A 9,925-nucleotide genomic window follows, 5' to 3' on the forward strand; every position below is an offset into this window, starting at 1 on the left:
GATCTCTTATTTTTGGCCTACACCTGGCAGTGGTCAGGACTTTCTCCTAACTCTGCTCTGGTAGTGCTTGGGGGACCATATGTAGTGCTGGCGGTTAACCCCATGCACGGCAAGTGCCTTACCCATGGTTCTGTCTCATCTGCCCTATCTTATCATCTGACGTAAGCGTCAGCTCCCCACTTGGGGGTTGTTTGACTGACCAAGAGCAACTTAAGAGGTCTTTGCTCTGAGGTCAGCACTTAATAAAGGACTAGCCAAAGGATAACGCCCAAATACATGGGCCAGTCATCCATCCAAAAGTGACATAAAAAATAATGGCCCATGTGTTCATGGCATCAAGCTAGTTTTATTAATAAGGACTATGTGTTGATTGCTTATTGAAGAGACCTTCAGGACGAAGCTACCCAGAAGGCAGAGGCAAGAAATGGAGAAGAGGGTCAGTCCTGACCTCATGGGACAGATTGTATCCAGGGAAGCACAGCCTTAGGGTTGACTCTTGTCTTTGAGTCCCTCTTTGCCATATGTGGAGCTCACCATGAAACCAATTTGAAAATCATCTTTCAGGTGAAGGGATTATATAAGCGTGTCGAGAGGGGCAGCTTCCTACAATAGGAGCCAGTGTCATGGCATTTATGTGGTCTGTAGTTTTGCATTTCTTAATAATTAACATGTTGGGCTGGAGTGATAGTACAATGCATAGGGCACTGGCCTTGAATGCAGCCAATGGGAGTACAATCCCCGGCATCCCCTATGGTCCCCCAAGCACTGTCAGGAGTAACCCCTGAGCACTGCCGGGTGTGGTCTGACAAAAACTAAAATAATAATAATAATTAACATGTTGCTGTGAATCTGAGGAACAGAACGGAAAGAAACCCGTTTTGCCCTCTGTCATGTTCACTCTGTGTCCTTGCTTAAACCAGTCATCGTTTCCACCTTAGCGTTTTCTCTGGAGGATCTGACAAATGGGCTGCATTTTGTCTGTAAGGTGTGTCTGGTGGGGCCAGAACAATAGGTCAGCAGGGAGTGCATTTGCCTTGCACGCTCCTAACCCAGGCTCAGTTCCTGATCCCCTCAGCACTGCCAGGAGTAATTCCTGAGTGCAGAGCCAAGACTAAGCCAAAACGCGGGGGAAAAGTTAATTATTAAAAAAGACGAATCTTACGTAGTTGAATTAGTCTAAGATAGGTAAAAATAGCCAAAGATGTAATTAGCCGTAGGAGTAGCAAAAGCAACTGTACGAATGGATGGCCTCTACTGCTCTCTCCCATCACTCATGTGTCTAACTGCCTCTTTTACTCGGCTCAGTTTTTACAACATTCACGGATCAAGCACAACCCTGACATTCCTTCTGTGACTTTCATGTGGTTGTTGGACGTTTTGCCCAGTTACTTTTTCTAACCTTCTTTGCTTTCAAGCTCCTTGAGGAAGTCATCGTTTCCCCGTATGCTTTTCACCACCCTTGCATACCATGGGCACTCAGTAAATAGAGGCTCGGACTCTTATTTTGGCAATCCTGACATGTGTATTTTAGAATCATTCTGGTGGTAGCAGTTGTGACTGAAACTAGATTTGTCAAACCAGTGTGTGGTTGACTTGTTGTATACTGGCGTTAGCCTTACCCACATGCTACCTAGAATTTTAAGTATAACTTCCTCTTTAATAAAAAATGGCCCAGATAGAAAAACTGAGATTATACTGATACTTCTTACGCCGTGAAATAGAAGAGAGTGGTGCATCACTTCTTGAAAGTACTTTTAATTCTGAGTCCTCCCTAAAAAATAAAACTACAAAGAGCTTCCGCCTGCTCCCTCTTGGCGTCTCGGTGTCCGCCATCTGCCAGAGGCCATTGGACAGTCAGGTTTGGGCCCTCAGTGACGAGACACACGGGGCCTCACGGGATGGGGGTGGAGCTGGCCCTTTCCTCCCCATCCCAACAAGTCCTCTAGTCACACCCACGAACGGCCTCTCTGGCTCCTAATCAAGCTGCTTAATGGCCATTATCCCAGAGACTCAGAAACAAATCTCGGAACCTAGCAGGTTTTGGCAAGAAATCCCTCCAGATTTAATTGTTGAGATTTTGGAATTTCAAAATCATGCGGCCACTACTGCAGCCACGCAGCATCATATGTTATTCATAACCAGTAATAGAAAACAAATTGTCTACTGTTGCCTTTTCGGCAGATCTGAGTGTTGGGGTAAAATCCCAAATAATAATGGTGGGTGTGGTGTTGAAATGTTGAGTGTAATCAAAGTATAGAGAGAGTATTGTGAAAATCATCTGCCCCACAGGTAGAGGGAGGTTGTGGGATGGGGGTATACTGGGGATTTTGGTGGTGGATAGTGGGCACTGGTGAAGGTACGGGTGTTTCATTGTATGACCAAGACTTAAACCCGAAAGCTTTGTAACTGCTCTCACCGTGGTTCAATAAATAAAATTATAAAAAATGGGGGGAAAAAAGTAAGGTGGAGTTCATGCACAGTTCAGTCAGCCTAATCAGTGGCTGAATAAATAACAGTACTCTTACATAAAAAAAAAAGAAAAAACTACAAAGAGCTGGATATACCCACTCTCCTACCCTTAAAGAATTGAGAACCAGAAAGTGTTTCGTTGTTCGACTTATATTATGAATTGCATTTTTAACATTTAGTCTGACCATAACTTGTAAAGCATTTAGTCTTACCAGTTACACATTAGACGTGTATAGCTGTGGCAGCCAAGGCACTTGCCTTGCACTTGCATGCGGCTGACCCAGTCTCCACCCCAGCCCCTCTGGTTCCCCCAAATGCCACCAGGAGTGATTCCTCAGTGTAGAGTCAGGAGTAAACACTGAGCACTACCGAGCGTGGCACCCCCCAGCCCCCACCCCAAAGAAACAAAATTAAATATTTATTAAAAATAAATAGCCCTTCCTTTAGTATTGAATACATGTAGTGATTCAATTTTTCATTGTTCTCTGGTCTTTTACAGTCCTTGTGAAAACTCGGACTGCTTCCGCTTATCTCAGTTGTCTTCGCAGTTTGGTGGTGAGAGGCTGGTTGATTGGCTTGAGTTGTGCGGGTCCCCTGTGTTCCTGGGAGACTGAAATCCTCTTCCCTGACTGTGGTCTGCTCATTACTGAGACTCCTGAAAAAATTGTTGCTAGTAATCAAGTAATAAGTGGGCTTCAAATTGTTACCCCTTCTCTCTTACCCTACAAGAGTAAGAATGTTATTCCAACTTATAGTATGTAGCATTTCAGGCTCTTCACAGATTCACTTCTGTGTCCAGTTTTATATTAATAGCCATTGCGGACTGCCCGACACAGTCCCCCAGCAATTTTCAGCCCAGTATTTTCTCCCCTGGGCCTATTAAGTTGTCTGTATCAGATTGAATCCCATTGTGATGTTCTGTATAAATAAAGGGGCATGAAATTGTGTGGAGTTGAATCCAGTGGTCAAAATCTTGGATGATCTTTCCCTAGAAGTTTTTTGGCATCTGGAGGCTTTTTTGATGATCAAAATAGGGTGTGTGTGCGTGTGTGTGTGTGTGTGTGTGTGTGTTCATGTACACTGATGCTAAACATTCTACAAGTGCATCAAATCATTAATAGTTCAGCAAAGAATCATTTATATCGTTCAAAATGTCATGCACTAAAAAATTGAGAGATCCTGGTCAGTATTGTACAGATACAGAATTACTGGAACCTCTGACAGCCCCAAACAAATTTGGGTCAGAGGCAGCTGGGGTCAGCAGGGGAAGAAGGGAGGGGACAGGGTTTCACTTACAAAATCGGCTGTGATGAGATCAGCTGTTTTAATGGGATTGGGGTTCCTGGATTTCCTTTCTCTTGAGTCTTCTCTTCGTGCCAACACTTGGCATAGCAATAGCAGGGGAACACACGTACTTTTCTTGAGAACCATATCAGAAGATGTCAGTCCATTTCTTTGTAACATTTGCAGCTGCACTGCAAGCTCCTTGCCAGTACTTCCAGGCTCTCACGATGTCTGGGTACATAATTTTGTCTTGTGGAAAGATTCTCAGGATTATAAACTAATCCTGCTTCATGCAAGGTGTCTTGTAATCGTAGTCCAGTTGGCAGGATCTGAGTTATTTACTTTTTATTGTGTGCCAGATGTGAATTTCTTTGGCTAGCATTCTCTTGCTTGATTTCATCCTCCTGAGTTCAGAAAACAGATATTGTTTTGTTTTTGTTTTAAAAAGGCTTTTTTAGAGCAATTTTAAGATAACAGAAAAATTGAGTGAAAAATACAAATTATGTCTCTGTATTCCCCTATCTCTGCTCTTATGAACCAGTCTCTTACAGCTTTATTGTGGTATTAATTTTTAAATAAATGAAATTAATGCAGCTATTGTTCTAGTAATGTGAAAGTCAGGGTTCCTTAGTTCCTACCTCTTGCTAAATGTAAGGCAAAAAGTAAGGAGAAAAAAAGGTATAGTGTTTTCTGGGTTGTTTTCCTTTTTCTGCTCTGTGAAGGATAGTGGCACTGCTATTACTGGAGGGCTTCTTAGGACTTCAGCTATCTCCCTCAGATTTTCCCCCACATGGGTAATACATCTTCTTTTAGTGGAGTGGTATTTTCTTTCTTTCCTGGGAACCTTGTCTTGTTTGAAATTCAGTTTCTGGTTAGTTAAAAAGCCATCTAACAGTTTGCTTCGAAGGTTACAGAGTGTGCCATTGAGAATATTCTAGGATTTTCTTAGTGTGATCTTGTTGAGGTGCGGTTGGCCTAGGGGGCAGGAAATTAATGGTGGCGTTTGTTAGAATTTTATCTCTCTGGCTCCCAATTCCACTTTGTTTCTTTGACCAAGATATTTCTTTATCTTGTTAATCATGCTGTTAGATATACTATAATGCTGCTCTGTTTCCCATTTGCCTCCTTTTAATCATGGGCCTCAGAGTTCCTAGGGTGTTTTTTTTTTTTTTTGACCCACTAAAAAGTCAGTTAATAGAACTGGTGTTGTGACTCAACGGTAAAGTACAGGTCTCCAGTGTGTAACTGCACTGAAAAGAAAAGAACACACACACACACACACACACACACACACACACACAAACCTACCCATAATCATGTATACAAAGTAGGTCAAAGAGAGTGTATTAAAAACAAACAAAACAAAGCCAAAGACGCTAGACATTCGTATAGCGTCTGGGTTTCGGTCCTCGCAATACAAGTTCTGTGGTCTTGGGTTATTTTGCAGTTTGCTTCATCTGTCAAATGCAGATGATCCCTTCTCTCCTGCCTATGTCACAACCTGAGGATCAAAATGAAATGAGTAGTAATTGATCCTTAGATTATCCAGTAGGCAGCGGAGGAGGGATCATGTGTACAACACAGTGTGGTACAAATGCAAGTAGCAGTTCTGAGCGCAGGGCCTGGCAGTGACTCTGGAATAGAAGTAGACTGGAAGAGTTTGTTTTCTGTTGACTTGTTTCAGTGGTGGACATGGCCTTTCTTCATCTCAGCTAACCTAGATGACTTGTTATATTTGGTCATGATGTTTTGTCCTTTCATAAATACGGGCATTAGGGCTAAACACTTTGCTTGCCGAATCATAATAAGGTTCTCCGTAGATTGCTACATAACACAATTATAAAAAAAATATTCCAAATTCAGAATAGCATAGACCGTCCACGTGACGGAATATTTTCATCACCACCATCCATTGCTCATCAGTTCTGCAGAGCCAGAAATCAGGATTTTGTGCTCTTCTCAAAACCTCTATCTGGTGTCTTGACTTCTGTGTTTAATAAGACAGCTGTTCTAAGTAATAGTCAGACTTTATCCTTTCCCCTCACCCCATCATGCTCTGTATCTTGGATGGTGGTAGTCGATCAAGGTGGTTTCATCATAGGAAGAACCTTTTTTATGCTGATAGTGCCTTATGTTTGATGCTCTTACTAAATAGTTCACGACAAGTGTAGGGCTTCAGGACGGGTGTTTTGAAGGGCTGCTGGGTGTGTTGGGGCGGAGAGACACACTGGCAGAATTGACTCCATCTGAGGCTGCACAGCCTCTACCTCATTGGCCTTTATGACTAAGGGGGGAATAATCTTTTTGCATTCGAAAACTTACTCATTCCTGCCTTTTTCCTCTCAAGTACATTACCCATTTTACAGTCAGGAAGAGCCTAATTTTCTCTTTTTGATGGGCCTAATCTTTATTCTTCAAAAAGTGACTTTTCTTCCCATTTAATGGGGCTCAGAAATTCTCCAATATTGAACTTTGCAGGCTTGCTTTTTAAGCATGGAGTGTAAATCAGATGCGCTGGCTGAATGCCTCGGTAACCGGAACTTCCTAGTGTAGCTGCCACTAAACGGTGCTCGGGAGCACCAAGTCCTTGAAGTGGATTATTGATTGATAAACGCGTCCTGGTGATTAGGCCTCAGAAGGACAAGAAGCAGCTCCCTCTCCCGATCCTTGAGCAGTTTCTCCTCACTTGTCTCCGGGGCTCTGATCTCGAAACAAAAACCCTAACCAAGTTTATCTCACTAGGACACCCCATTAAATGCTCAGTAAAGAAAGAATAATTCCTCTCCCGCTTAACCACTAAAGAACCACATATGTTTCTAACGTCAGCTTTTATTTTTTTTTTTATCTTTCATTTTTTTGTTGGTAAATCTCCCAGACAACAGCAGTTCTGTAGAGAGTTTAAATATGAAGGAATGGCAGGACGGGCTAAGGGCACTTCTACCCAACATTAACATCAACTTTGGTGGACTGCCCAATTCTTCCTCCCCCTCCAACGCCAACCACAGTGCACCAACGTCCAACACTGCCACCACCGACAGCCTGAGTTGGGACAGCCCTGGCAGCTGGACAGACCCAGCCATCATCACAGGTAACTCTCTTGCTCCTTCGGCTCCACTGACTGCCGGCCGTTTGGTTTCCCGCAGACTCTCTTCAGCACCTGTCTCTTGGCACGAAGCCGTGACGGTGTGCCGGCTGGCTCCCTTCCCCAGGGCCGTGCAGTGTCAGTTGACTTAGAGGGGTGAGAAGGCTCTTGGTGCCTTGGTTGCTTCTTGCGGTGTAAGTCAGTGCTCACATCTGGCAGCCCGTGTGTCATGTGTAGGCGTCAGAGTACAGAAGGGTCAGAGTGCAGGAAAGGACATACTCCACTTTGTAAAATAAAGCTCTCTATTATAAGGCTATCTTGTGTGTGTTTTCCCTGCTAAAGAAGGAGAACCACAATTGGGGCTTATCGGCATATGATTCTCGAGGATGCTGGGGACGGCGCTTCCGTAGTGGACGGGGAGGTGTGGATTTTTCCATCCATACACCGTGTTTCATTGTGGGTGGGAGGAGCTGCAAGGAACCTAGATTCCAAAGGTCTTACTTGGAAGGAGTTTGAATATTGCCATTTCTCCTGGGTTTTTTTTTTTTTTTTGGTTTGTTTGTTTGTTTTGGATAAATGAATCACTTAAGACATTTTTTGTTTGACGAACTTCTTGCTCTTTCTGCACAAACTCATCATTTTCCCTCTTGTTGTTTTGTTTTGTTTTGTTTCTCTCTCCTTAGGTATTCCAGCATCTTCAGGAAACAGTTTAGACTCTCTTCAAGATGACAATCCTCCACACTGGCTAAAATCCCTTCAGGCCCTCACAGAGATGGACGGCCCCGGTGCTGCTCCGTCACAAACCCACCACAGCGCCCCCTTCAGCACACAGATCCCTGTGCACAGAGCCAGTTGGAACCCCTACCCTCCTCCTTCAAACCCTTCCAGCTTCCACTCCCCACCCCCCGGCTTTCAGACGGCCTTCAGACCCCCCAGCAAAACCCCCACAGATTTACTACAGAGTTCAACACTGGACCGCCACTAGGGAAAGAGGAGAAACCAATAGAAAATGCAGGATTTCCCCCCTCCACCGTTTTCTCCCTCTCAGCTCACCCACAGTTCCCCGGTCATCTCTTACATTCTGAAGAATCCAGTTCCTGATCAATTTGATTTTTTTCTCCCTCCCCCCAGATGCAATGTGATCACAGGGCCATTTACCATCTTTTTTAAAAAAAAAAAAAATTGTAAGTTTCTGTTGATCCAGCATTTGAGTGACACTGTTGAATGTTTCCTACAAATGCCTTTTTAAGGAAAAAAAAAATCAAAGGGCAGTCTCGATACTTAGAAATTTACTGTTTGTTGCACATAATAATGACATAATCTGCTTAGCAGAGATGATGATTAATCTATAGGAAAGGTCAAATAAATGCATTATCAACTGCAGATGTTGAAAAACCAGGTGAACTGAAATGAGATCGCTAAATGCTTGGGGGAGAGCAGTGGTCCCGACATCCATCTTGAATTCAGCTTATCATCATCATCACAGGGAAAATATTTTAATTTCACTTAAATTTTAATTCGTTTTTGGAAACTTGATGGAAAGAACTTGATTGTGCCATTAAGCAAAAGAATTTATTGGCTGTCAATGGAAAGACAAATTGTCATAGTAATTGGCCTATTGCTAAAGAATCTAGGAGACGGAGAGTGCTTTTTAATGAAAGAAGGAAAAAATGGAGATTTAAATTTAAAATAAATTCAGATGTTTTAAAGGGGGAAAAATGTGTCCACAGACTTCATACCTATGCATAAAAACCAAAAGAGAAGTGATTTCTTCAGTCTTTCTCCTCTGTCCAAATCTTTTTTTCTTGTCCCGTAAATTCACCTGACTCGGACACTGGAGATAGCACTGCTCTGAGGCCATCGGTCACCATCCAGAGCCTATCTCTGACCTCCTCGCCTGCAGATTTTACTTAACCCTGTAGTCTCTGGATGTTTGTGCAGTATTGAAAATACAGGAGAAAAGAAAACAAACCTGGTTATAACCTGCCGGTAAAACTAAACACAAAGAAATGTACCTCTTTCTTCAGAATTAAAACTAAAATCTTAAATAAAACAGAAAACTTGATGATGACCCTTGGGTGCTGCTCGTTTGTTTTTCCACTTTATCGTGTGTGAGTTGGAAACATTCTGTGATGGCCACTTTCCACTGGGTCTCCGTGGGTTTTGCATTGGCATCAGCCACCGGGGATGATGGTTTAGAAGAAGAAACTAGAAAACTGTTAACTTTCTGTCAGTCACCACGGTTCAGTTCTGAGGAGGAGCCTGTCTTGGTCACAAGAGTTGCTCATCCAGTGACTTTCTGTGAGGGAGGCCACCTTGTGGTGTTGTCTGAAGGAGACCAAACCCTGTAGCGGGGAAGCTTTGGGTCCCAGGAGCAGATGGGGGTGATGGATTTTCGCTGAGGTGTTGGTTCTCTGGGAGAGACTTGGCGGGAGCAGTGGCCTCCTTGTGGGAGTGCTATGACCGATGAGATATTGGGGAACACTGATGTGGACAGCTAGGGAGTAAATTTGCAGCCTGCCTTCTGAGGGCTCACGTCTCACTGGAGAGATGCTCAAACCACTGACAGAAAGTAGAAGAGGGCAAAGGAACTGTTTCCTCTCAGCTTCCCAGGAATCTGTATGGTTTGTATATCATGACTTAGGTCACTTTCAGAAGACCCAAGCTGGCATTGAGTTGTTTTCCTTCCCATCTCCGAAGGGCATCTATGTCAGATGAACTAAAATAAATGCAAATCTTTATATTCTGTGCTTTCCAATGACTTTTCTCCTTCCTACCTTCATTTTGTACTTCAGCTTGTGACCAAAAACAAAAACCCATTTCTAACCCGTTTAAAAAACTTGGAAATGGGATTTTCTCAAATATCACAATAGATGTTGACCAAGTGAATAATATTTTTTTAATGCTTTTGTTTTTTAGAAAAAGGAAAATCTTTTTTTTTTTCAGTTAACCAAAATGTATTAGAAGTAAAAAGTACAGGGTCTTTTTTTTTTTTTTCTGAGAAATTTGCATTGGGCTCCTAACTTCTTCTGGCACTGAAAAGTGATGGTCACCAAGACAAATAATGTTTGGATAGCACTGATAGTTAGG

The 9,925-nt window shown here is 43.0% G+C and overlaps 1 protein-coding gene across 5 annotated transcripts in view; it reads left to right on the top strand.

Moving 5' to 3' along the window:
- The window catches only part of CNOT4 (CCR4-NOT transcription complex subunit 4), a 144,226-nt gene extending 135,320 nt beyond the window's left edge, over window positions 1-8,906 (top strand). For 3 of the 5 annotated variants that reach the window (XM_056123900.1, XM_056123899.1, XM_056123901.1), the window contains 2 exons: window positions 6,629-6,841; window positions 7,519-8,906. In XM_056123900.1, coding sequence (XP_055979875.1) covers window positions 6,629-6,841; window positions 7,519-7,820 — 515 coding nt within the window. In that variant the 3' untranslated portion in view covers window positions 7,821-8,906. The remainder of the gene's footprint in view (window positions 1-6,628; window positions 6,842-7,518) is intronic. The other 2 variants (XM_056123902.1, XM_056123903.1) reach the window with 1 other exon arrangement.
- Window positions 8,907-9,925: the final 1,019 nt, after the last annotated feature.

Source organism: Sorex fumeus, unplaced genomic scaffold, assembly GCF_029834395.1.
Source record: "Sorex fumeus unplaced genomic scaffold, SorFum_2.1 ptg000048l, whole genome shotgun sequence".
Taxonomy (NCBI): domain Eukaryota; kingdom Metazoa; phylum Chordata; class Mammalia; order Eulipotyphla; family Soricidae; genus Sorex; species Sorex fumeus.